Raw genomic sequence first — 27,246 nt, 5'->3', positions numbered from 1 at the left:
TCAACTCCTCTCCATGTGGAGCAGCAGCAGCTGTAGTTTAAGGTCCTTCCGGATCCCGGAGCTCCTCACCCTATCACGGAGAGTGAGCCCTGCTACCCTGCGGAGAAACCCTGTTTCAGTTGCTTGTAACCACAATCTTATTCTTTAATTCACTACTGCTTCTTCACTACCCATTGCTCATGAACATAGATGAAGGTGGGAATGGAGAGTGGCTGGTTAATTGAGAGCTCAACCCCTCTCTCACCCGAGTGTCCAGAACATATGACAGCAGGTCTGCTGAAACTACTACAAAGTCGATCATTGGCCTTATGAGCATCTTTATGTTTGAACATGGTGTTTGGACAACCCATGACTAGCACACAAGTCCAATAACAACCAACCACTCAGATTCAGATCAGGGAGGCCTTTCCTCTCAATCACACCCCTCCAGGTTCATTGCCAACATGAGCGTTGAACTCTCCCGGTAGGACTATGGAGTCAGTGGGTGGGGTCTTCTCCAGCACCCCTCCCACCTTTCCAAAGAAGGCTGAATACTTGTTATTCACCTATTTGTTGTAGGTGCACATACACAAACAACAGTCAGAGTTTTCCTCTCTGCAACTCGTAGTCACATTGAGGCGACCCTCTCATCCACTGGGACAAACTTCAACTGTGTGGCCACCAGCCGGGGACTTGTGAGTATCCCAACACCTGCACTGCACCTCTCACAACTGGTGGACAACTCCACCCACAATCAAGAGTTGGGTTCCAGAGCCAACACTGTGTGCCTGGTGAGCATGAATATATCTAGTTGGTATAGCTTAACCTCAAGCACTAGTTCAGGCCCTTCGCCCCCCCCCCCCCCCCCCCCCGAGAGGTGACATTCCACATACCAAAAGCCAGTTTCCCTTGCTTAAGTCCAGAACATTTGGAACCGCTCAGCCTTTTCCCCTTCGCTGTCAGCATTGCACCCCACCCCAACCCTGTACCTTGCGGGTCTTAAGTCTACACTATGGTCTCAGGTAGTTTTTTCGGATTTGTCCCGGCTGTGTTACGTGGACTCGCCTGCAAACACCACCCCCAGGCCTGGTTCCAGGAGTGGGTGCCGGTGACTGCAGTGAATACTAAGTAATATCAAACTGCAGGTAGCAATGCACAGGATCCAGGTTAGTAGCAGCAATTGCACCAATGGCAGTAATGCGATCAATTTAAGAAATAATTAAGACAAAATTGCCATTTAAGGAATCCAATGAAAGATTTTTTTCCCCTTTATAAAGTGCTGTAGAAGTCACACAAATAATATGTGAATTGACTCAAAATCTTCCAAACATTTTGCGGCTGAATTATATAATTATAATAAGATGTGTTATTATGATCAGAGCTTGTTTGTGTTCACTCCCAGATATGAATCAGAAAGAACTGTCAACCGCTTTGTTTACATAGAGCCCTGAGAATGCTCTTCACTTGGCATGTATGTGATCACTGGCTGCATACATAATTTACACTGCGGGTTCTCATTCAACACATAGATGTCAAATGAAAGAGAGAGAGTGGGGTCATGGTGAGGCTAGGCGATGGTGTGACGACCCACTGTGGCCGACCCACTGTGGCCCTGAGATGTGAGAAGGTTCATGTTTTCCTGCCTACTGACTGGTTAAAGGTGTCTTCATAACTCATGTAACATGCCGTCATAACTCTCAAACAACCTATGGAGTGAAATGGTGTCAAATGTATTACTGCCTCATCCATCAAAACCAAACAATGTATTTGTACACACGTGGAATACACTATCAGTGGAATAGCACCCATTGAATAAATATAATGCTCAACAAGCTGTAGTTAATGAGTTTGTAGAGGCCACTTCCTAAAGCCCTCCCAGCTTACAAAAATGTAAAAGAAAAGTGCATCGTGCGTCCCCTGTGTTCCAAAACAGGGACACTGGAACACATCCAGAGCAGCTGCTCCAAGGCGCTAGGCGAGGGTCGGTATCGATGGAGGCACAACCATGTCCTCAAATCCATCGCTGAAGAAATCAGAAAGGGGATCAAGGGCAGCCGATACACCCAAGCCAGAGCCAAGGCCATCCACTTTGTCAAGAAAGACAAAGGCCAGAAAAGACACCAAAGAACTGCCCTGCTGGTTTGCTCTCCACGGCCCGAGACTGGGTGATGACAGTTGACCTGGAGAGGCAGCTGAAAATTCCACCACACATCACCCAGTCCAGATTGAGACCTGACATCATCTTGGTCTCAGAGGCCACAAAACAACTTTTCTTGCTGGAGCTGACGGTTCCCTGGGAGGAGAGGAAGAAAGAAAGAGGGAGTAGTACCAGGAGCTGGTGTAGGATTGTCGGAGGAACGGGTGGAAGGCCAGGTGCATGCCAGTGGAGGTGGGCAGTCGGGGATTCGCCACTCCCTGAGCAAAGCCTACAGCACACTAGGCATAACAGGTGCCAACCGGAGAAAGGCCAGAGGCAACAACATGGAGGCAGCAGAAAAAGCCTCCAGATGGCTCTGGTTGAAAAGGGTAGAGCAGTGGGTGCAGTGGGTGTAGCAAGCCACTTGGACACAGGCCGTGGATTTGATCACCCCGGTCGGGTCGCCTGGAGGAGGGTGACTGTTGTAAGACCCGAAACACCCAGTGAATCCAGGAAACGCTGAGGATGTGTCCAAGTTTTGTGCATCAGTAGGTGTATTGTTAACCCATAATTCATAAATGATGTCCTTCCATAATAGAAGGGACATTCCACAAGAACAGGTGCCATTTGGGTCCACAACACTTTCATGTTTTTCCCAAGCGGACAATCTCTTAATTTAAACTTTATTCACAAATTCACATTTATGCAAAAAAATTTGGTTTAAGTCAATAATGACTTTTTTTTAAATACAATACAAAATACAAAAAAAAAATACAAATACAATTTTTTACATGTCTGTACAATAAACGTTTGATCTTAAAATTAAACTCAATTGTTGTAATGTGGTAAAACCAAATTGCTCCCAGGTTCAACATTAAATCTGTTTCTTTATTCACACAACACAACGCACAAGTTAGAAAAAGATTATTTCTCTTAACTTTCTATTGGGCCTCTAGGCAGAGAAACCACAAGGGGCGTTGATGGAAGGCTACGGTAAAATAAATCCCACACATAATCAATTGACGTTGTGAAAATGGAGTTTTTGCGCCGTCTAACACTTTCAGTAGAGTGAAAGAAAGTCTGCAGCACTGTGCAGCATATAATCGTCATTCCTGATCGCCAACCCCATCGCGTTTGGTATTTTTGATCAGGCACCACGCGGTCAGCTTGAAGGGACAGAAACAGTCGGGGTCCTTCCTCCTCCCGCGACATCCACGCGTGTGTCTTCCCCGCGACGCGAGAGTCCACGATGCCCAAGTCGAAGAGGGACAAGAAAAGTAGGTTCAGCGTTTGACATCCCGGCTTGAGTGGGGTCGTTTGTTCAGCGCACGCGTTGACACGGGTGTGTTGTTTGCAGACGAGTTCCTCGACGCCCCGTTTAAACGTGGAAAATGGCCCCACGGTGGTTTGCGTGAGCGTTAGCGTTAGCCCCGGCGTTAGCCCTAGCGTCAGCCCAGCCCCGGACGAGGACGCAGCAATCGACGTCCAAGTACCGGATGAGTGTCTAAAGTTTTTCTCCCGCTTTCTTCCCTTAGTTTCGTTAACCAAAACGAGCAAGAAGGGGTTGAAAACGAAACAGAATTTAATCGAGGAGGTAAGTATCACCTGTGCGTATTCCTGTTCGTTTTCCGGCACTTCCAGGTATTGCGCTTCAATTCAAGATTCAAGATTTTTTATTTGTCACATACATATACATACTTTCATACATGTATGCAGTGAAATGTAATTCCTTTCTAATAGACCGACTAACTGACTCCTAAAACGTAATGCAGTAAGTTGAATACTTATAGAATAAGATAAAAATATATAGAATAAAATACAATAAAAATAAAATGGAATAGATAGAGGGAATATGTCTATGTATATACAGATATGTGCATATGCAACAACGATATGTGCATGTGCAACAACAAGCAATAATAATACAGTGAGTAATAAGAAATTGAAACAAACCTGAAAGTTAAAGTAAAAAATAGTAAAATGTCTCTGGAAGAACTAACCCATAACAACCAATAAACGTCTGTATCAACAAATCACAAGTAAATTGCGCACATTTGCATACATAGATAAAATGAAACATACACATGTGTGTACCAGGTTGGAAAACAGCATGCTTATAACAGTATAATATTGTTAAAGATGAGTTACAATTCTACTTGAAACGTTGCCATTTTACCTGCTTTCAGCTGCGGAAATGTGTGGACATATACCAGAACTTGTTTATATTTTCCGTGGCCAACATGAGGAATAACAAACTGAAAGACATCAGGACTGCGTGGAAACACAGCAGGTAAATTAAAACCGGCGCCTTGTTTGTTTTACATGAAACGGATCTCATGACGTAAGTTTCACGGCTGTCGCTACTGTCGTCAATGCCGTTCTTTTCCACATTATACAGATTCTTCTTTGGTAAAAACAAGGTTATGACGGTGGCTCTTGGAAAAGGACAAACAGACGAATACAAAGATAATCTACACAAGGTGGGTTGCTAAGCCGTTGGCTTGCATGAATATTATGGTCTGCTGTGACGGAAGCTTCATAATCGTACAATTGTGGTACTTTGTAGGTCAGCAAGTATCTGCGGGGAGAAGTGGGTGCACTGTTCACAAATAAAACCAAGGATGATGTACAAGAGTAAGTAATAAAGCATTTTGTTAATAATATAAAAATAATATAATACATTTTGTTTAATTTCTGGTCAGAAAATTGTCTAACATGGCATAACATTATAACTTCTCAAACAAAGAAGTGCGTTTACATTTAATTTAGCAGACGCTTTTATCCAAAGCGACTTACAATTGTTCAATCACCGACGGACGCAGCCATCAGGAGCAATTAGGGGTTAAGTGTCTTGCTCAAGGACACTACAGCATGCTAGCAGGAGGAGCCTGGGATCGAACCAGCAACCTTTAGATCACTAGACCACCAGCTCTACCGCCCTAGCTACCATCACAAAATTTCAACAAAGATTAGGGAGGCGATGGTACACGCCGTGTTATCGAAGGTGCGGTTCGCCCCCTACGGTTCGCACACATGAACCGCAGTAGAAGTCCACTGGATGCGTTAGCGCAGCGTATGGGCGGGGAGCCGCCTGCAGTAAGTGCTGCTTCCTGTTGAATCCACTGTGGGATCCGCCCGGAGCTGTGCAGCATTTCTCTATTTTAGCGGGAGAGGTCTATTTTTTTCCAACCGCGCTAGAAACACATGATAAAACTAAATAGCAATGACTATAAATACTAGCAATTTTTGTAAAGAGTGCCCAGTTGGAAAATAACCCCCTGGGATGGCCGTGTCCCCCTTTATTACTAACTTCTTAATCTTGAAATATTATTTTGAAATGTTTTTTTTTATGAATGAAGGGAACAGTCTCGTTAGGTGATAAGCAGCTCTTTGTTTTTTGTTTTTTTTCCCCCAAAGTTTTACAGTTTAATATTCCTTAAGTTGCCGTCTCCTGCAGCCAGGAAATGTTTCACCCTTTATGCAAGCGTATCCCATGCTCCTCCCTTGCCGGGAGGTGTTCCTGGTTGAAAAGGAGCGCACCCACTGGTCACATCAGGTTCATAAAGCGATGGCACATACCCACTGGTCTGACTGCGGTTTTATTTCAATAAGTTATTTTATTATTTATGTTTGGAAAAATACTGTTTATACCTGTTCTTCACAAAAATAACTAACTAAAGTACTGATTTTATTTCTGTTTTTATTGTGAAACGTTTTTAAATAAACTAATATTTGTTATTATCCACTATCCTGGACCAATCAGATGAACTTATGCAAATTATAACAACCCACCAATGAACTTGAACCCAGTCCCCCCCTTCCCCCCACAGTCATAAACACAGACTACACTAGTTATTTATGAAAGACTACTTTATAAAAACTTTTTTCTTAAATATAAAGGTACCATTAACGTGGCCTCAAAACCGTGATACATACTAACCTCTGAGCCCACTATTTCTGTTGCGTCCCTAATATGAGTGCATACAGAGGTTGCCTTTGACAGTTCACAAAAGGAAAGACAATGACTTATGAATGACATTCTAGTTGTCTTACAATCTGTGGAAATTGTTAGAAATTGCAATATGAAATTACAAAGCCCCAAACATGCTGCGGAATAATTGTACTGCCCATTGAATCGGCAGTTGTATTCTGCTGTAATAATTAAACGAAAGCTCCCTTGCCAAATGTGTCCCTAATAATTATCTTATGGAAGACAAATGCATCAAAAATACCCCATGAGCATATTTTTCATCATACTTTCATTACAAAGAACTTGTATTACTTTGTTTCCAGAGAATGTTCAGCTGTGACATACAGTTGGTTTGATACCGTGGCAAATGTACTTATTCTAAGTCGCTTTGGACAAAAGTGTCCGCCACAGACATAATGCAATAAATCATGAAGCACCCAATGTGTAAATATTTATCTGATCCTTTAATAAATGACCCATTGCGTCCATAGATATTTCAGTCATTTCAAAGAAATGGACTATGCTCGTGCAGGAAACCGTGCACATATGGTTGTAACGCTGGATGAAGGGCCCCTAGAACAGTTCACCCACTCCATGGAGCCCCAGCTGAGGCAGTTGGGACTTCCCACCGCACTCAAAAAAGGTATTTCTCTCCTGATAAAATTTGTTCAATAGTGCATTGGTAACCTAGACGATGTGATACTGATGAGTTTTTTTAGTTCAAGAACATTCAGTGTAACAATTGCCTCGTTTCCTCACTTTTTATTTTTTTATTTTTAGGAGTAGTGACGTTGCTGAAGGACTTTGAAGTTTGTAAGGAGGGGGACATATTAACCCCTGAGCAGGCTCGTATTCTGGTGAGTTTCAGGCCATGTTGAACTGACTGTTTTTTTTTTTTTTTTTTTTTCTTAATGTGGTACTATAGCAATAATTGGTTTCCAAAGCCGTTCTAAACAGATGTTCTTTGTCCCCTAATAGAAACTCCTTGGCATTGAGATGGCTGAATTCAAAGTGCAGATCAAGTGCATGTGGAACTCAGAAGCAGGGGAGTTTGAAAACTTTGCTGATGAAGAAGCCATCGATGAGGATGAGGATGAGGAAGATGCAGAATGAAATTTGTGGGACTTGTGGCACAACTTATTTTTTTAAGTTGTCTGGTTTCCAGGCCTGCAGATTGACATGATTGACATGGTCTAATGAGCTCTGCATCTCAGATTTCTGAGCCCATATGGGAAACCATTCATCCTGGCTGGTAATGCTTAAACCAGCCATTCTCTGTGGATTTTTTTCATATATACGTGTATATATTTGGACTGGATTGTTCAGTGAGCAATCAGTTGTGGAGCTTTTCTGGTCGTTTCATTATATCTTTTTAATGCCCTTCACATTAAACTGATATCGTGGGGAAGAGAATTTAGTTTTATTGAATTAACCATGCGGCAAATGTGACAAATCATGTTTAATTTTATTTTTCCAGACCTGTTTTCTCCTTTAAAATTCATAAATTGTGGTATAATACACAGAAGTCAAGAGCCAATTTGATGGAATGTGATGTTTTCATGAATTGAAAGTGATTCTTTCACTATTTAGTGGCCTCGTGTGATGCAAAATAAATTCCAGCAGACGGCTGTAATTAAGCACTACTGCGGTTAATTAGAGCCTGCAAAGGTGAGCTGTCTAACCCTGTCATGGATCATGTTCACCGTATCGCTATCCATTAAGATAACAGAATTTTGTACATAGGTACCAGTAACCTTTATTTGGATTTTGTTTATATTTACATTTCGTCTGACAAACTAAACTTCACCTGCCTTTACGTGAAATAGAAAACCTTAAGCCCATGACAAAAGGGAGAAATGCCCCTACCTAGCAAATTTAAAACAATGTCTTGGTTTTGAATTTCTGTTTTGAGTAATTGGAAATATTTTGCCAAGAATACATATGTCCTTGTTTGAACAAAAGGTACTTTCAGGAAAATAATTTCGTTGCTTGGCACTTAGTGCAAAATTATCATCCCCAGAAAGTGTCCTGTCAATGGAGAATTTGACTTAAATATTTACAATTAAGTCCTTAATGAGTCCAGAGTTGATTAATTCCTCAAAAAGCCATTACAGCATTCTATTAATTATTCTCAAAACAAATGACCATACACATTTTAAGGCGTGGAGCAGACCATGGTGAATGGTCGTTTCTTTTTTCTCAGCGAAAGTAGTTTGGACATTCGTGGGCGACAGTATCCCAGGCCTGTTTTAAGGCTTCCACCACTCTCATCCAGAGGTCCTTCCTCTGATGAAGACAGGTTTTGCTCCAGCTGCTCCATGCTAGACATGCCAATGATGACTCCGTCTCCTTGATCACCCTGGAATAGCACACGTTTGAAGGGTTAGAGGGGGCTTCTGGCCTGCAAATCAAAACCTCATTCCATGCTGGCTATTACAGTGGATAATGGCTAATAAAGGCACATTTTGACCAGACAAGTGGCAGATAACACAACATAAGAACCAACCAAAGACCTGATCAGAATGTTTTACAGTCTGGTAGCTAAAATAAATTACTTACATTTTAAAGTTTTCAAATGTGTGACTTAACCATTGAAAATAGTTCCAAAATCTCACTTGATATATGTGTGGACGTGTAAAGCCAGTTACCTTGAGATGCGAGTGATGGTACATCCAGCGAATAGCAGCAGAGGTCATGGTAGGTTTCTCCGAGCCGTACGCTGTTTCCAAAGCCTTCATAACCAAATCTATTGCCTGGAAATGGCTCTCCTTCCAGTATCTGATGCAAAGACATGCCGACATGAGAGGACTATCCCTTTTTTGGAACATTTTTCTGCCTTGTATCAACTTACAAATGAATAAACGTTGGCTTCTCACCTATCCATGTAAGCTCCAGCCGAGTTGTTGCCAAAGAATCGTCCTGCTGGCTGGGAACCATCTTTATCTTCATAGTGGTACTTCCCCGTTAGAAGACCCCCTGGTGGAACAGAGTCAAGAATTTGAATAACATGCACTCAGGATAATCCCGGTTGGACCATCTCAGCGGAAAAGATTTATTATACCGTACCTGCTATGGGATTGTATGCATAGAATCTCATGCCAAAGTATCTCACACATGGCAGCAGTTCCGTCTCAACCTGTCTTGTTGTGGCATTGTACATTCCCTATGTATGGATGAGGAATGTTTCAGAATGTACCAATGCAATACTGTTAAAATCAGCAAAATGAAATACAAGCCCAATGGCTCACACAAGTTGTTTATTACCTGATAGACAGTGGGGACGATCCAGTTGTTGTGTCTGCATATGGACACAATTTCAGCCACTTCCCAGGATGCAAAGTTTGATAGGCCAAGTTCTTTAAATTTACCCTGAAAATGACATGTACAATCTTACCTTCTTCTGAAAACTACACAACAAAGCAAAACATGACCGTGCTAGTTCTCAAAGTACAACTAGGATTTCTTGTTTTTTTAACAGAAGAATATTGGATTTACTGTGATAAATTGGGAGAAGACACAGTCTGTCTGTATTGTAGCTCGAGGACATTGTGGCTACAGAAATGACATAGTTAAAGTGACTTCTGGGTGCATTGTAGGCATGGCTCCTGGTCTTTTCTACCTCTTTGTGGAGCTCATGGCAGGCTCTCAGGGTGTCCTGCACGGGATTCTGGTGGTCAGGTGCATGGAGGTAGAACAGGTCGACACAGCCCGTGCGTAGCCTCTTCAGGGAGGTTTCCAGCTGCGAACGAACACTTTCTGGCTTCAGTGTCTTCCCATCCCAAGGGTTTGCCTTGGTGGCCAGGCTTACTGTATCACAGATGTTAAAAAGGTTAGATAGTAAAAAGGTTAGATGTACCTTTATATAAGATATAAATAACACATTCCAGATAATACAACTTGTACAGTTCAGGCAGCGAAAACCCTGTCATCAAACTTCTCCCACTAATGCAGCAGTGAAGCATATCAGGAAATATTGAACCCAGGTCAAACGTGAAGAGAGAAGAGACTTTAAACTTTGTTACCATAAAGATCAACTAAATCTATGTTTTAGAGCTCAACAGTGACCCCCCACTTTTCGAACGGCTCAGTTTCCGGGAGTGAATTTCCCATTCGGCTACTCCATGGACGTTTCAGAAAATCCTTCTATAAAGACTTTTAAGCCTGAAACCAAGCCAACCAACGACCAGATGAATCACCACCATAAAACATTTGATTCGGTGCAAAAAAAAGGAAAAAAAAAAACAAAAGTGAACGAACTACTCATCCCATAAACCATTGAATAAACCATTGAATAAACCATTGCGTATGATGCAATGATCCAATGACTACCAACCCAACGACAGTTTAGTGTGCTTCTTGAATTTAACCTTTTTCATTGTTATAGTGTTTATATTGTTAATAACAGTGTTGTAATATATTGTAGTTTGTGTTGTGTGTGTGTATACTATATAGTGTTTTCAGTTCAGTGTAAACATTTCCACGGTAACAGCAAGCTCCACCAATCAGAGACGTCGCTGTTAAACTGTAGGATGGTGGGTAGTGTAGTACTTCTCCATGACATTGGGAATAAAACAACGTTTTTTCTTAAAACAAGGTTGATATCACACAGACCGGTGGCTTCTATGGTGCACATACTATCGTTTCACAATCTCAGCCCGTGGTAAATCTGGTTACCACATTGTGGATGAAAATCAAAGCCTTGATTGAGAACATGAATGGGATTTTAACTTCTGGAAACTCGCTGTTGAGCTCTGTTGAATAGATTAATTATTTATTATGGAAGAGATTAATCATATTGAAGTGGTTCCCTATTCTTTGGATTCCACTTGTCACTCTTAACTTATGCTTCTGGGAAATACCACAAATACTATTTTTAGGAGCATTGGGTCTAACAGTGGGGTTGGCACCACTGTGCTCTGCTCTCATCCAATGAAATCATCGCCCTTTATGGGGCTGTTATTGTAATACAACTATTAAACTATAAAAACTAAAAGCCAAACTATTTGTGAGTGGAGAGTTGTGTAACTGTGTCTCAATCCCTGTGTGCGTGATCACATTTGTAAATGTGTAAAATAATCTCTAAATGTGTACTGAGATTGGTGAATGTGTACAGGAATCTGCAAATGTGTATTAGGAATCTGTGTGTGCGTAATCAACTCAATCAATCAACCAACTCCTAATCTGTATTCGGATTTGCAAGTGTATTGAGATTTGTAAATGTGTGGACAAAGCTCAGAATGTGCACATACTGTAAATCTGTAAATGCGTACATAAATCTGTAAATGTGTACATTCATCTGTAAATATGTACATGTACTTGTAAATGGGTTCATGAATCTGTTAATGTCTGGACAAATCTGTAAATGTGTACAGACTGTAAATCTGTAAAAGTGTACATGAATATGTAAATGCATACATAAGTCGTAGGAGCCACTTGAAGAGGGCTGTCCCAGCCGGTTGACAGCCAAATTGCAACCAGATTCCAGCCAGTTTTCAGTCAAGAAGAAGAAGAATCTTTCATTGTCACACGACACGCCACTACAAGACATGCATACACACACACACACACACATGCTTTTTGGATGGTGGCCGGTGAAATGGGTCCTCTGCATTTTACCCACCCTGGCTTGTCCTTCCTCCAGGGGGGGCAGCCAGCATTCAACGACGTGCCCGAGGACCTGGTTCCATATGTTCATCGCTGGTCAGACGATGATGTGTGCATGTTTTTGGTGGGGGTCCTTACTTATGTTAGATGGAGGAAACCCCATGTGAACACGGGGAGAACATACAAACTCCACACAAAAAGGCCCCTAATTGGGAGATAAACTGCTGGAGCACGGTGCCAATAGCGCCCCAGGACCTTCTTGCTGTGAGGCAGCAGTGCAATGCACTGTGCCACATGGCCACATAGTACCACATCAACTACCAGGCAGCTCCCAATTGGCTCCCTTTTTAATCTAAAAATGAAACCTGTTTTTTTATTTACATTTTATTAATTACAAAGTTCAATAGCTTTGTAATGAGAGAACTCAAACTAGGTCTATGTAATTATAGTTTCAAGTTTATTGTCAAATACTTGATAACAAGCATCATTAATGTATTTAAAGAAATGGGTTTTTTTTTATCTAAAATGGAAAGGAGAAGTGTAGTATAAGTAATATAAAAGTATTTACCTAAAAGAAAGACAAAATAAAATGCAGACAATAATGACAGTAAGTCAACTTCATAGTGAACATCTTAAATAGTCGTGGGCCACAACAATGCAGTGTCATACTGAATGGCAAGATGGACACGGTGTTGAAAGACAAACACTGCAATGTACTACCAAGAGGTAAGACAAAACAGGCATGCAATGCAATATTTGATACATTAAAGTGACTAGTGTTGGAAAACCTTTCCTGCGTAGTCGGTGAGGTTAATCTGCCCGCTACAGGAAAGCAAAACTGAGAGTATTAAAGATATTTATTCTGCAGAATACAGAGAAAGATACAGTCATGCTTGAAAGCAGTGTTCTGATCAGTCCAGCCCTATTACTGACAAAGAGGGCTTTATACCAAACAGAGGTTGTGTGCCATTGGTCAGGTGTCATTTACAACACTGTGCCCCTCAACCATCTTCCCGGATGTTACCCTCAAATACTGATTTAACAGTCAAACTCTGGCCACAGACACAATACTACTATGGCACAAAACAAACACACAATGCCCTTTTAAACCCCCCTCTGGGTTATCCTTATCTCCACAGAAGGTTAAGTGAGTGTGAATGTTGTCTGGTTTTTCCAGTACTACAACTGACATTTTTGAGAAAGAACAGTCTCTTCATATCAACTGTGAGACTCATTAAAACCCAGAGAAAATGTGTTTTAAAACTACATAACAGACAAAGCTATTGTCCTATATAAAACATGTTAAACATCATTGAAACAGTTGATCATTTGCATTTTTCTCTCACACTAGTGGTAAATGATGTAAACAGCAGGTTTCCTTCTTTTTGAAGTGGTCAAGTGTGTGTATTTATAGGTTCTAGTCTTTGGCCTTTTGAATTCAAAATGAGGGTTTTCAAACGATCAAATTTTATTTTAGTTGAAATAATTGTGAATCTCAGAACAAATGTATGCATTTGAGCCTCTCTCTCTGAGAAACGGTCCCCAATCCCCCCCCCATTTAATAGATTGATTTTCCAAATTCCAGAAAACAACAACGACACAATCAAATGTTAAAAATCGACCAATACAAGTAAAGCGAATAAAATCAAAACCAGGGATATAATAATTTGTACAAACGTTAAAGAGACTAAACAACATATGGATCCCTCTATACACTCAAGATTGATTTACTGTTGATACAGTTTAAACTCACGGATTAGTTGCCAACAATTAATTAAGAATTAAGAATTATTAAGAAGTCCTGTACGATAGTAAACTGGATATTTGATCCCACGTCTACAAAGAGGAGTTTTCACCTCTCAGTAAAACGGGTATTGATTGCTCTATTGGAATGTGAAAAATTTTCCACATTCCACAATTGCACCTTTTCAATAAATAAATACATAAATAAATAAAAATGCCTATTTATTTTTTGTGTGCTTGTATTTCCAACTTCTGCTTTTCATCCATTAATCTATCTATGTACGCATTTACAGAATTGTCCACACATTTACTCATTGACATAACATTTCATCTCAATACACTTGCAAATTGAAATACAGATTTGAAGATTTGTTTTTACACATTTAAAGACCTGATGACACACACGGATTAAATGCCCCATAGTCCCTGCACAACGCCGACATGACTGTTTGGACCTGATTAGTACCATTGTTGTTGTGATAAATAGTTTTCTGCATGCCAGCCCACTTTGCAGGATAAACGGCTCAGGAAAAACAACAGCTTTGCACTGTGCAGTAAAACGACCTGTTTTTGGGAGCTGCATGCCTCCTATCACCTCCTCAGACCCTCCGTCCGTGTACTCGAAGGCCGTGTCCACCTCCCTGTGCCCGCGCGCCACGAACGCTCCGACCATTTGGGAGCTCGTGGCTGCGTCCACGCGGCCCCCAAAGGGCGAGGTCCCCAGTAAAGTAACCGGCCGTTTCCCCTGGGAAGACATGTTCCGCCGATGCAGAGAAAGTGGTGAATGTGTGAACGCGTCCTGTGCAATGTTCCTGTGCCACTGAATGAGACGCACACGACTAACTGGTCGCAGGACGCACCTCGACCTGGAACTAACGCTCACGCCCAACCCTGACAGCGCGTGGGGGCCGCTCCCGCTGGGAGTGTTTCGTCATGTCTTTCAGCCCTCCGCTCAGTATGTATTCGGCTCTCTCTGTTGGGTCATCGCCAGTGCATATTGTGCCACAGTCCATGGCGTAATACCACACTTCAACCACAAGATGGGGGAAAACTACAAAGTTTAAGTTTTTAGAATGAAGCGCTCGCTTGCCTATTACAGGTACTCCTCACTTAACGACAGAGTTCCGTTCCTACACCAGGGCGATAAGCGAATTGGTCGATAAGCGAGGACCTGTTTTATTTCTTGGTAAGGGGGCGTTGCGGTTGCGAACGCTAGTGTAGTGATTACTGACAGACTGCGGGAACGAGACTGATACTGAGAATGGTGATGAGATAAAATGCTTGATGCTGAGACGCCACGCACACCGCTGAATTGTACACAGCGTTTGATTGCATTTTGATCTCCCTATTTTTGTTGTTTACATTAATGTACTTGACCCCATCTCTAAAAGGAGATGTTGGAGCCAGTGCAGCCAACAAAGCCGCCGTACCTGATATGGCTCTTGTCTAATTATGAGTGTCTCCTCCACAGATGAGGAGATAGGATTCACAATCTATCAGCACTGAATTATTGTAGTGGCAGATCCACTTGGTACTGTATGTACTGAGCCGTATCACTCCCGCTAATTCTTCATTGTTTTGCTTGTTTGACATATGGTAAGTACCTGTGGTGTGACGTGTGGAGGGGATTGTTTGAACAGCCACACCTGACCTGGAACTAGGTGATTAGGTCAGGCTGCATACCAGTTGCTCATTGGTTTGGGGAACGAGCGGCAGGTTAAAACCCCCATCCACACACACACTCAGGATAGGAGCCCTGTCATGACATGTGCCGTCTGCTCCTTGTGGTGATCGTTCCCCTGCCTTGATCCTATCTGTTTCTGTCTCCCTCTAGCTGCCCCTGTCTGCCGCTAGGTCCCTCTGTTGCTCTCTGGCTCCCTCTGCGCCTCTCCGCCACCGGCCCCGGTCTGCACGACGCTGGCCCCGGTCTGCACGACGCTGGCCCCGGTCTGCACGACGCCGCCGAGGTCCTGCCAGTCCCTGCCCCCTCCAAGTCGTCAGCCGCCTCCACCTCCAGCGAGATCCAGCCAGTCCCTTTCTCCGAGCCGTCAGCCACCCCTGCCAAGGTCCAGCCCGTACATCCCCCCCCCCCCCCCCCGAGTGGTCTGGCTCCTGGACCCAGCCCCCTGGTCACCCTCCGGAGCCGCCTCGCTCCTCTGCCATGAGGCTGGGTCGACCACCCGAGAGGCCAGGAACCGGCCCCCTGGTCACCCTCCAGAAGGCCTCCCCGTACCTGCCCTGTTGGCCTGGGCAGGGTTCCAGCTCCCCGGCCGTCCGCCTGAGGTGTGCCTACTCTTTTTTTTTTCTAATTCCACCTAGCCTCCCCTCTACAATAAACTGATGTCTACAACGCATTGTCGTCTGTGTCTCTGTGCCAGAGGGCCCTGAAAACGCAACTTGGGTGGTGTCTGGTTGGAGAAACTACCACAGTACCATATGTCAAAAAGGGAGGAAAGTTGGAGAATTGAGTAAACATAATAACTGTGCTTAGATCAATGCAGGAAGAGACATTTCTACTGCCAGTTTTCTGCATTCTATTCCAAGTGCTCCTCTCAAAGAACTCATGGACTTAACCATGACAAGGCCTCAGCTTGATAAAATATTGTTTGGTGATAATTGACATGTTTTCCTTAATGGAATCCCAGTGATGGTAAGCTCGGCCGAGTTTCATTCCTGCCATTAACGAGACTGCAGGGACAATCAGGTGGTGTGACCGGACTGTCCACGCATGAGGTGCTGACCGGGAGACCAATGCGGTTAGGTCTGTCTTCTGTCGACAAAAGCCACACATGAATTACATCACAAACCAGTAGTGACCAGATTGTCCAGTTTAGAATTGATCACTTTTAGATTTTACTAAATGAATGGATTGTGTAGATAGGCTTGTGTTCAGGCAACATTCTAAAAATGCACTCTCGGAAAATTTGAAAACCATGCATGATTTACAGTCAGTTATTTTGTAGAATAATTGGTATTCTATGTACATTATCTCCTACATATTAGAAATTGTGATAATATTATTCTGTTACACTAGGGTGCATGCATTTATTTTTGTACTGAGACTGTAGTCGGTCAGACCCAGGTCAAAGCAACCCCTCACCCCACCTGACGGACCGCTATATGACCAAGTGACTGAGGGGTGATCCGCGACATCCAGAGGAAAAGCTGGAACTCTGTCAGATTCAGATCCTCCTCACCACTGCAACAGCGGTTAAGGTGGCAGAATGACCAACGTGGGCACACGCATCTCATTACAAGAAAGTCCCCAACCTTCCCGAGGATCGGGGAAAAAATTTGAACGACAGAGGATCATCGGACGTGAACTAAGATCACGATCCCAACGGAAGAAAAGATTGGTCACGTCTCTGTGATCATCACCATACCATCACCATTATCCAATCCTGGAACATAGTTCCACAGCGGGACTTGGATAACAGCCGCTCCCTCAACCCACTTTCACTTACACCGGATCCAGAAGAGAAGCCCAAGTCAGAAATGAGCCTTCTGTCACTTCAGTCCACCCATGGTTAAATGTTGATTCCACTAGATTGGAACCACCTTATGATAACAGATGTTGAGATGTTGAAATGCGAAGACGTTTGTCTAATTATGTTTATCCTTACTTATAGGATGTGTGTCATTATGTTCACACAATGAATTTTTTTGTTGTCATTAAGTGATAAGCGTTGCTTAGTCTGCATAGCATTATGTATTTGTGGAATCTCTCCATGTTCGTTTATTTCATGATCTGATTCATGATTTTATGTTTTCTAGTTTGGATTGTACAATGGCTTCAGAGGATTTTTTTTCCCCCTCAGAACCACTTGGGTTTTTGCTCCAGTGCGTTGTCATAATATAGTGTAGATACCCCTTAATGGTCTTTTGCACTTCTCTAACCAAATGTGGGAAGAGAGTCTTGGCCAATTTGATGTGGAGATGTTCTAGGATTCCATCTGGGATGTTTTTTTTATCGTTTATATTTTGGTTGTGAATTTTATTAGATGTATTTTCCCAATTGATTTCAACGAGAGAAATCTTTGCCTCAATTATATGAAATTTTAGCATTATAGAATTTTCCTTGAGGTATTGTTCCAGTAGGAACAAAATAGAGTTTGAGAGAAATGCAGATGATAAATTCTTTGATGTTTTACATGTTCTACACAGTACAATAGACTTTATTGTACTGTACTTTTTTTTACTGTATCTCTCTTTATTCTGCAGAATAATTATCTTTAATACTGTTTTCCGGTCACGGACAGATTAACCTCTCCGGCGATGCAGGAAGAATTCTCTAACACTTCACAATGAATTTATTTTTATTGTGGCAAATGTGACAAATCATGTTTTATTTTTTCAGCTTGATTTTCTCTTTAAGAGTCATAAATTGTGGTCTGATAGAAATTAAAGACGTGTATTTAAGAGCTAATTTGATGGAAAATGATGTTTGAAATATATATAAACTGAAAGGGATTTTACCACCATATATTGGCATAGTGTGGTACAACATACTGTAAATTCCAGCAGAAAGGTGGAAAGGTTAAGATAAGAGAATTTTGTACAAACAAGGGTACCATTACACCTTTATTTGGATTTTGTTTATATTTACATTTCATCTGACTGAAGCAAAGTAACCTTTCACCTGCCATCACAAACAATTGAGAACCTTAACCCCATGACAAAAGGGAGAAATGCCCCTTCCAAATGAAAGCAAATTTAAAACAATGTCTTGTTTCTGAATTTCTGTTTGTGTAATTGGAAATAATTTGCATATGTCCTTGTTGGAAGAAAAGCTACTTTAAGGAAAATAATTTCATTTGCTTGGCACTTAGTGCAAAATTATCATCCCCAGAAAGTGTCCTGTCAATGGAGAATTTGAGCAGCATTCATACAGCATTCTATTAATTATTCTCAAAACAAATTACCATACACATTTTAAGGCGTTGAGCAGACCATGGTGAATGGTCGTTTCTTTTTTCTCAGCGAAAGTAGTTTGGACAATCGTGGGCGACAGTATCCCAGGCCTGTTTGAAGGCTTCCACCACTCTCTCATCCAGGGGGCCTTCCTCTGATGCAGACAGGTTTTGCTCGAGCTGCTCCATGCTAGACATGCCAATGATGACTCCGTCTCCTTGATCACCCTGGAATAGCACACGTTTCAAGGGTTAGAGGGGGCTTCTGGCCTGCAAATCAAAACCTCATTCCATGCTGGCTATTACAGTGGATAATGGCTAATAAAGGCACATTTTGACCAGACAAGTGGCAGATAACACAACATAAGAACCAACCAAAGACCTGATCAGAATGTTTTACAGTCTGGTAGCTAAAATAAATTACTTACATTTTAAAGTTTTCAAATTTGTGACTTAACCATTGAAAATAGTTCCAAAATCTCACTTGATATATGTGTGGACGTGTAAAGCCAGTTACCTTGAGATGCGAGTGATGGTACATCCAACGAATAGCAGCAGAGGTCATGGTAGGTTTCTCCGAGCCGTACGCTGTTTCCAAAGCCTTCATAACCAAATCTATTGCCTTGAAATGGCTCTCCTTCCAGTATCTGATGCAAAGACAAGCCAATATGAGAGGACTATCCCTTTTTTGTAACATTTTTCTGCCATGTATTGTAACAATATATCTAAATCCATGTAATAAACATAAACATAAACATATTTGCACACACATAATAAAGAATACAACTTCATGTAGCTTCCAGTCACACTTTTATTTAAGCACACAGGGATAATTCTTTCACAAACCTTTCAGATTGTGACCTCCCTTGGGTTCCTGCCAAAAAACTTGCCCCATCCTGAAAGCTTGCCTTATCCTGGCCTGACCAATTATTTATGCACCTGTGAGCTCAAGCTGACGGTATATTCTCAGTATCTGTGACATTGAACTGACCATATATTCTCTGACTCCCTGAAAATAAACTGTTCCACTCAGAGAGCTGCTCCTTAGCACATCTCTGATCCGACCCTTGTACAAGTAAAACCAACGTCTGTCTGCCACTTTATTTAAGACAACCGATTGACAAACTGCAGATTAAAGCAACCCTTTAATTTCTGTAACAGTATCAACTTACAAATGAATAAACGTTGGCTTCTCACCTATCCCTGTAAGCTCCAGCCCAGTTGTTGCCAAAGAATCGTCCTGCTGGCTGGGAACCATCTTTATCTTCATAGTGGTACTTCCCTGTCAGAAGACCCCCTGGTGGAACAGAGTCAAGAATTTGAATAACATGCACTCAGGATCATCCCGGTTGGACCATCTCAGCGGAAAAGATCTATTATACTGTACCTGCTAAGGGATTGTATGCATAGAATCTCATGCCAAAGTATCTCACACATGGCAGCAGTTCCGCCTCAACCTGTCTTGTTGTGGCATTGTACATTCCCTATGTATGGATGAGGAATGTTTCAGAATGTACCAATGCAATACTGTTAAAATCAGCAAAATGAAATGCATGCCCAATGGCTCACACAAGTTGTTTATTACCTGATAGACAGTGGGGACGATCCAGTTGTTGTGTCTGCATATGGACACAATTTCAGCCACTTCCCAGGATGCAAAGTTTGATAGGCCAAGTTCTTTAAATTTACCCTGAAAATGACATGTACAATCGTACTTTCTTCTGAAAACCACACAACAAAGCAAAACATGACCGTGCTAGTTCTCAAAGTACAACTAGGATTTCTTGTTTTTTTTAACAGAAGAATATTGGATTTACTGTGATAAATTGGGAGAAGACACAGTCTGTCTGTATTGTAGCTCGAGGACATTGTGGCTACAGAAATGACATAGTTAAAGTGACTTCTGGGTGCATTGTAGGCATGGCTCCTGGTCTTTTCTACCTCTTTGTGGAGCTCATGGCAGGCTCTCAGGGTGTCCTGCACGGGATTCTGGTGGTCAGGTGCATGGAGGTAGAACAGGTCGACAGAGCCCGTGCGTAGCCTCTTCAGGGAGGTTTCCAGCTGCGAACGAACACTTTCTGGCTTCAGTGTCTTCCCATCCCAAGGGTTTGCCTTGGTGGCCAGGCTTACTGTATCACAGATGTTAAAAAGGTTAGATAGTAAAAAGGTTAGACATACCTTTATATAAGATATAACTAATATGTCCAGATAATATAACTTGTACAGTTCAGGCAGCTCAAACCCTGTCATCAAACTTGTCCTACTAAAGCAGCAGTGAAGCATATCAGGAAATATTGAACCCAGGTCAAAAGTGAAGAGAGAAGAGACTTTAAACTTTGTTACTGTACAGATCAACTAAATTTAGATTTTAGAGCTCAACAGTGACCCCCCCACTTTTTGAACGGAACACTTTTCGGAGTGAATTTCACTTTCAGTCACTCCCTGGACGTTTCAGAAAATCCGTCTATAAAGACTTAAGCCTGGAACCGAGCCAACCAGATGAGTCACGACTATAAAACATTTCAGTGCAAAGAAAAAAAAAAGGAAAAAAGGGGAAAAGGTTTCACACTGTGACATAATTATTTAAAGAGTGAAGGAACTACTCATTCAATAAACCATTGCGTATGATGCCTTTCCAACGACTTCCAACCCAACACGCTTCTACTTGAATGGTGCCTTTGTCATTATTATAGTGTTTATATTGTTAATAACAGTGTTGTCATATAATGTAGTTTGTGTTGTGTGTGTGTGTGTGTGTAGCGTTCCAGTTCAGCGTAAACATTTCCACGGTAACAGCGAGCTCCACCAATCAGAGATGTCGCTGTTACATCGTAGGATGGTGGGTAGTGTAGTACTTCTCCGTGACATTGGGAATAAAACACATTTTTTCTTAAAACAAGGTTGATATCACACAGACCTGTGGCTTCTATGGTACATGTGCCATCGTCTCACAATCTCAGCCCGTGGTAAATCTACCTTGGCTGGTTACCACATTGTGGATGACAATCAAAACCTTGATTCGGAACATGAATGGGATTTTACTTCTGGAAACTCGCTGCTGAGCTCTATTGAGTAGATTAATTATTCATTATGGAAGAGATTTATCGAGTGGTTCCCTATTCTTTTGATTCCACTTGTCACTCTTAACTTATGCTTCTGGGAAATGTGTACAGGAATCTGCAAATGTGTATTAGTAATCTGTGTGTGCATAATCATATTGGTAAATGTGTAAAAAAAAAAACAAGAACTCCTAATCTGTATTCGGATTAAGATGTGGAGAAGTGTATTGAGATTTGTAAATTTGGGGACAAATCTGTAGATGTGTACATAGATCTGTAAATGTGTAAACACATTTGTAAATGTGTACCTAGATATTGACTGAAAAGTTATGTATTTTGCTCCGAGAGCTGGGAATACAGAACATTCAGTCCCGGCTCAGGCCTCTTCAGTGTTTACACAATGACAGATCTGCAGATGTGTGTCGGGCCTGTGTCTCGGCAGCTATAGAACCTACACACCACCAGCGGTGACATTGCTGGGCTGGGTAGTGTGCACGGCCCTTTTAGTCAGTATTGAAGAAGCAAGAGGCATATTTTTTTTGTTTTTACTTATTAATAAGTGGACGTCGATTGCACAGTGTAATGGCTGTAGATTGGTTCCACATAAGCCTTCATATCACTATGCGTTCGGGCGGCGACCCGGTGTATATTCAACCGAACTAAAATTGTGACAATTTCACTGTAGCTCGTCAGTGAACATGCTTCTCCTCCCGTTTCCAAAGCGGCGTTTACGCCATTCGGACGGGGGGCGCCGAGGAGAACGTAAAGCGATCCGGTTGCCTTTGCGACAGCGGCGCAAAAGTTGTCTTCTTGCGCTTTTTAAATTAATAACTACATAAAACAAATCCATACGCCTGTTTATTTTGTCGTGCATTTGCATTTCCAGCTTTTGGAGCAAAACGCTTACATTTTTTTTTTTTTACTTTAACTTCTCAACCGTTCTCCGTGTACGCATTTGCAAAACTCAATACGCTTGCAAATCCGAATACAGGTTTGGAGGTTTTTTTTTTTTTTTTTTACACATTTACAGATCTGATGACACGCACACACACACACACACACACACACACACACGATGTCCCATAGTCCCTGCACAACGCCTTCATGGCTGCTTTGACCTGATTAGACGTGTGTTTGCATTTCCAACTTTTGCTTTTCATCCATTAATCTATCTATGTACGCATTTACAGAATTGTCCCCACATTCACTCATTGACATAACATTTCATCTCAATACACTTGCAAATTGAAATACAGATTTGAAGATTTGTTTTTTTACACATTTAAAGACCTGACGACACACACGCATTAAATGCCCCATAGTCCCTGCACAACGCCGACATGACTGCTTTGGACCTGATTAGTGCCATGGTTGTTGTGATAAATAGTTTTCTGCGTGCCAGCCCACTTTGCAGGATAAACGGCTCAGGAAAAAAACAACAGCTTTGCACTGTGCAGTAAAACGACCTGTTTTTGGGAGCTGCGTGCCTCCTATCGCCTCCTCAGACCCTCCGTCCGTGTACATGAAGGCCGTGTCCACCTCCCTGTGCCCGCGCGCCACGAACGCTCCGACCATTTGGGAGCTCGTGGCTGCGTCCACGCGGCCCCCAAACGCCATGGTCCCCAGTAAAGTGACCGGCCGTTCCCCCCGGGAAGACATGTTCCGCCGACGCACGGAAAGCGGCGAAGAGGTGAACGCGTCCCGTGTGACGTTCCGGCGCCCCAGCGCGAACAGGCCGCCCCGCAATAAACGCCGCATGCTGCGCCGCGGCTCCGAAGGGCGGTCGCTCAACGGCGTCGCCGGTCGCACGCAAGAGACCGTCGCAAAACTACCGCGTGACCCGCACGCGAATAGCCGCTCGCGCGACGCACCTCGACCCTGGACCGGCGCCCGCGCCCGACCGTCGCAGCGCGCGGGGCGTCGCTCGCGCTGGGAGTGTTTCGTCACACCTCTCCGCCCTCTCCTCACTATTCGTTCAGCTCTCTTCGTTGCGTCGTCACCAGTGCATATTGGGCCACGGTCCCCCGGCGTAAGACCACGCTTCGACCACGAGGTGGCAGAAAACTACAACGTTTAGCTCAGTTTTTTTTTTTTTTTTTTTTAGGACGGAGCTCTCGCTTTCCTGTCGTTGCACAAAAATATTTAAACGTAACAGTTGAACGCGACATTTTTATTATTATTATTATTATTATTATTATTATTATTATTATTATTATTATTATTTATTATAATTCATGTTTTTATTTATTGATGCATTTATGTATAATAATCATCACACTTCAATAAAAAATGTGTGTGTTTGTGTGCGTGTGTGTGCGCGCGCGCGCGTGAACCTGTGGTAGTGCGTGTGCGTGTGTGCGTGCGTGTGCGTGTGCGTGTTTGTGTGTGTCCGTTGGCTCAAGAACGCACGAAGACACAGGCCTCTGAATCAGTCACAGAAAATCATTAACCACAGTATATACTCAGAACTATCTCTACCATTGGAAGTGTCTTTCTGACAGCTGGCCTGTGGCAGCATTTGTGGCGGGGCACATGGTTAGCAATGACCCTCCAAACCGTGGGCCATTAGAATATGTGCAGGCTGCCTTTGTTTTGGAAGCATCAGCAGAATGACCCTGTGACCTGAGCATCAGCTGTCTGCCCTGCAGAGTGACCACCACACCTCCCACTTCCTCTGGGACTGGGATTCTGCCACCATCAGGACTGTGGTAGTGGATACAACACAGAGTCTTGGTGTTTTGAGGCTGATATTTCTGGTGTTTCCATCAGTAGTTGAAAGCCATTAAATACGAGTACTTTTTTTTAAAAAGTATTACGAATTAATTTGAGTCCGTTTCGGAGACCTTTACTCCACTACACTCGAGAGCAAATAGCTCTCCTTTTTACACTACTGCATTTCCAAGACATTTGTGTTACTTTATCTTTTTTATTTTGACATGTGGCCTATATCAAAAGCAAGCCAAAAAAAAAAAAGAAAAGAAAGGAAAATCAGGTACTGGATCTATCAAACTGTTGATTTAGTATTGTTGATCAGTTACTCATTTGATTAATATCCTCGGAAATGACTCAGCCACTTGCACTATTTTATTTTAAATTGTACTCAGCATGCATGAGCTCCCATCTGCAGAACAAAAGGCACAGTCGACACCTCGTTTTGTAATTATAAGCTCTGGTATCAGGGTATCATGTAGTAACTTTTACCCCCAATCCTTTAAAGTACATTTAAGAGCAAATACGTATGCCAATGTGGTACTTTCACTGTTATTAATGAGTATAAGTGGGCAGTTTTGTATCAGGGAAATGTGTATTTTAAATACTTCTTCCCTGTGTACGTGTGAGTGGAAGTGGAGCTCAATGAGTCTGGTGGAAGTGATGAACTGGGGGCGCAATAAGCAGTCAGCGTGTAGCGCAGCACGAACCCCCCCCCCGCCTCCACCTCCTCCTCCACCTCCTCCATCGTTACCAAGTGAATGGACGCGCAGCTGCTGCAGGTTTTTCACTCGCATGCGCGTCCAACATCTGCATCGGAGCGGAGGTGAGCGCCTGCTCGGATCCGATGGAGGTGCCGTCCCCGTCGCGTCCACCCGCACCGCAGCTCTCCCGCGACAATTAAGACGCGCAATTACTCTTTCGTTACTCCGTGGGAACGTGTCGCGCACATGCAGGCTCAAGAGATGTTTTTTTATTTTTTTATTTTTTTATTTTTTTTTCATTTGGTGTTCTCGTCGTGAATGAGTTCGCAAGTCATTCATGAAGTTTTTGTACTTTTCCCAAACTTTTTTGTAGGAAGGCGAAGACAATGGAAACGGTTTTATTATTATTCGTGTTTTTTGTTAACGAGGCTCTCGCGTCCCGTTATGGCATTGCCAACAACCTTCAACCTTACATGTGAGTATTTACACTGAATTCAACGCTTCACTTCTCATATCTGTCATTTGTTACATAAAGTAGTTCTGCATGCACACAACAACAACAACAACAACAACAACAACAACAACAACAACAACATTAAGATGGGTCCCAATGCAAGACAACTGGTCCCAAAGCAAGACAACTGGTCCCAAATGCACGTATACAAGGCGGTTCTAATTAGAAGTACCGGATAAATTCCAAATTTTTTTAAATGTTGTGTTTATATACGTTCCAGAATATTTAACTAAGGGTTAGAATAATACAATTGGATGAAGTTTACTGTCAATCATCAAAGTAGTCATTCAAGTAAATCACGTTTTTCTTGATCCATGTAAAGTTATGGTACAGCTTAAGGCTACTGACTATTACTTTTTGCATTGCCTCCAAAAAAATAAATAAAAATAAGAAAAACCAGAGAAGCAACAAGTGCACACCTGGGAATCCCTAACTGCACCACTGTGGAGAGCTACTGTACCAAATGACTACATGTTCCATATCAACACTGTTTGAGAGTGTTTTAAAAGTTATGCATGGAATGATGTCAGGACAGACTGCCTGTTGACCCAGACACATTATTGTCTGTAGCTGGAAAAGATATGACAATAGGACATGTAAGTGCATCCTCTCTGTTTCATACACAGATGATAACAACACCTCTGCCTTGCACTATCCAGTTACAAAAGCATGCGTGATGGTTATGAATAGTTGAGGAATACTGCAAAATGGCAGATCACACACATTTGTTATGATGTTCCTTTTATTTTATTGCTTTCCTATGATGAGAGGCTAGAGGCAGTAGCTTAAGGTATGAACGATTCCCCCTGAGTCCCGTTTCAAAAATCCCTTAAACAGACAACAGCAGAAACTACCTGGCAACCCAGCAGCCAAGAATGGAACATGTTTTGTATTTTTTTGTATTTTTTTTTTAAAGCCTTGACATCTCCCTGCTGCCGCGACATTTCCTGCAACCATCCTCGTAAATAGCGCCCCGGCTATCTGTGCATCTGTAAAACACCGTGGAACATTTTGACAAGTTAAGTATTTTTGGCACCCGTTCCCTCTGTTCCAGGCCCAACGTGTGTGTGGAGAAGGAGGTGACGCTGGTGGCCCACAGGCAGCCGTGTGTGCAGGCCTTCACACGCATGGTCAAAGTGTGGAAGCAGGGCTGCCTGGGACAGACATGGTGCATGGGATATGAGAGGAGGTGAGCACAACGTCCCCACACCACATGTTTCACCCTTCATCCTGTGCGTCAAAACGCTCTTTTTTTTGTTTGGATCTTTTCGCACACAACAATACCGTGCGTATTTTACCGGGTCACATTCTCTCAGTGTGGAACACGTCAGGATGCGAAGTCCATTTCTCTTTAGATGAAAACATAACCTGCTCTGTGTAGGCTTGATTATGTTTGGTGTTTGGTGTTATATAAATGGTTGCCCCCCTACATTATTTTTTTTTTCTTGTATCTCTTTCACTTTATTATTATTATTATTATTATTATTATTATTATTATTATTATTATTATTATTAGTAGTAGTAGTATTTTTTGTATTTTTTTTCACACTAAATCACAATCACAGTAAACACTACATGAGTTAAATAAAGAGGTTTTTAAAACTCAACTCTCTCTCCCCTCTCTTGTTCTGTAATAAGGGACTTTAAGTCCTCTCATAGAGTTAAGAACAAGGTGTATCCCCCACTTGACTGGGGTTAGTGGCCCTTTTGCGTCCGGGCGTTTCAGGCTCATACACCTCAGACAGACTCTATGAGTCACTGTGGCAGTTTTCACGGGATTTTCTCCCGCTCATGCTCCTGCTCGCTTTCTCCACAATGTTCACCGTGCTACTAAGCCGCAGCCTGCTTTGAAGGCATCCAAGGCCACAATTACTTGCTGTAAACAAACATTTTTCCACGACACGTAATGACGGTGGA

At 42.5% G+C, this 27,246-nt stretch overlaps 3 protein-coding genes across 3 annotated transcripts; 1 reads left to right on the top strand and 2 right to left on the bottom strand.

Moving 5' to 3' along the window:
* The first annotated feature begins 3,308 nt into the window (after positions 1-3,308).
* Positions 3,309-7,712, top strand: mrto4 (MRT4 homolog, ribosome maturation factor). The gene is made up of 8 exons (XM_080001568.1): positions 3,309-3,393; positions 3,652-3,710; positions 4,303-4,406; positions 4,515-4,596; positions 4,683-4,750; positions 6,578-6,729; positions 6,867-6,943; positions 7,065-7,712. Exons 1-8 carry the CDS (start codon positions 3,366-3,368, stop codon positions 7,197-7,199), a joined length of 705 nt encoding a protein of 234 aa, XP_079857694.1. The 5' UTR covers positions 3,309-3,365; the 3' UTR covers positions 7,200-7,712.
* Positions 7,713-8,240: 528 nt separating this feature from the next.
* Positions 8,241-14,446, bottom strand: LOC307230573 (aflatoxin B1 aldehyde reductase member 4-like; the record flags this gene model as incomplete). Its single annotated transcript, XM_080001009.1, is given in 9 exon segments — positions 8,241-8,352; positions 8,354-8,445; positions 8,735-8,864; positions 8,963-9,062; positions 9,153-9,249; positions 9,351-9,455; positions 9,706-9,893; positions 13,998-14,253; positions 14,324-14,446. Coding segments are annotated over 9 exon segments (1,158 nt in total). The 3' UTR covers positions 8,241-8,285.
* Positions 14,447-18,001: 3,555 nt separating this feature from the next.
* On the bottom strand, positions 18,002-23,254 carry akr7a3 (aldo-keto reductase family 7, member A3 (aflatoxin aldehyde reductase)). Its single transcript, XM_080001365.1, has 7 exons — positions 22,869-23,254; positions 20,285-20,472; positions 19,929-20,033; positions 19,731-19,827; positions 19,541-19,640; positions 18,861-18,990; positions 18,002-18,571 (listed from the first exon to the last, which is right to left on the bottom strand). The coding sequence occupies exons 1-7, from the start codon at positions 23,158-23,160 to the stop codon at positions 18,410-18,412; spliced, it is 1,074 nt and encodes a 357-aa protein (XP_079857491.1). The 5' UTR covers positions 23,161-23,254; the 3' UTR covers positions 18,002-18,409.
* Between the last annotated feature and the right edge of the window lie 3,992 nt (positions 23,255-27,246).

The sequence above is a fragment of the Zeus faber genome (assembly GCF_960531495.2).
Source record: "Zeus faber genome assembly, chromosome: 5".
Lineage (NCBI taxonomy): Eukaryota > Metazoa > Chordata > Actinopteri > Zeiformes > Zeidae > Zeus > Zeus faber.
This window is presented reverse-complemented; position numbering and strand designations above follow the sequence as displayed.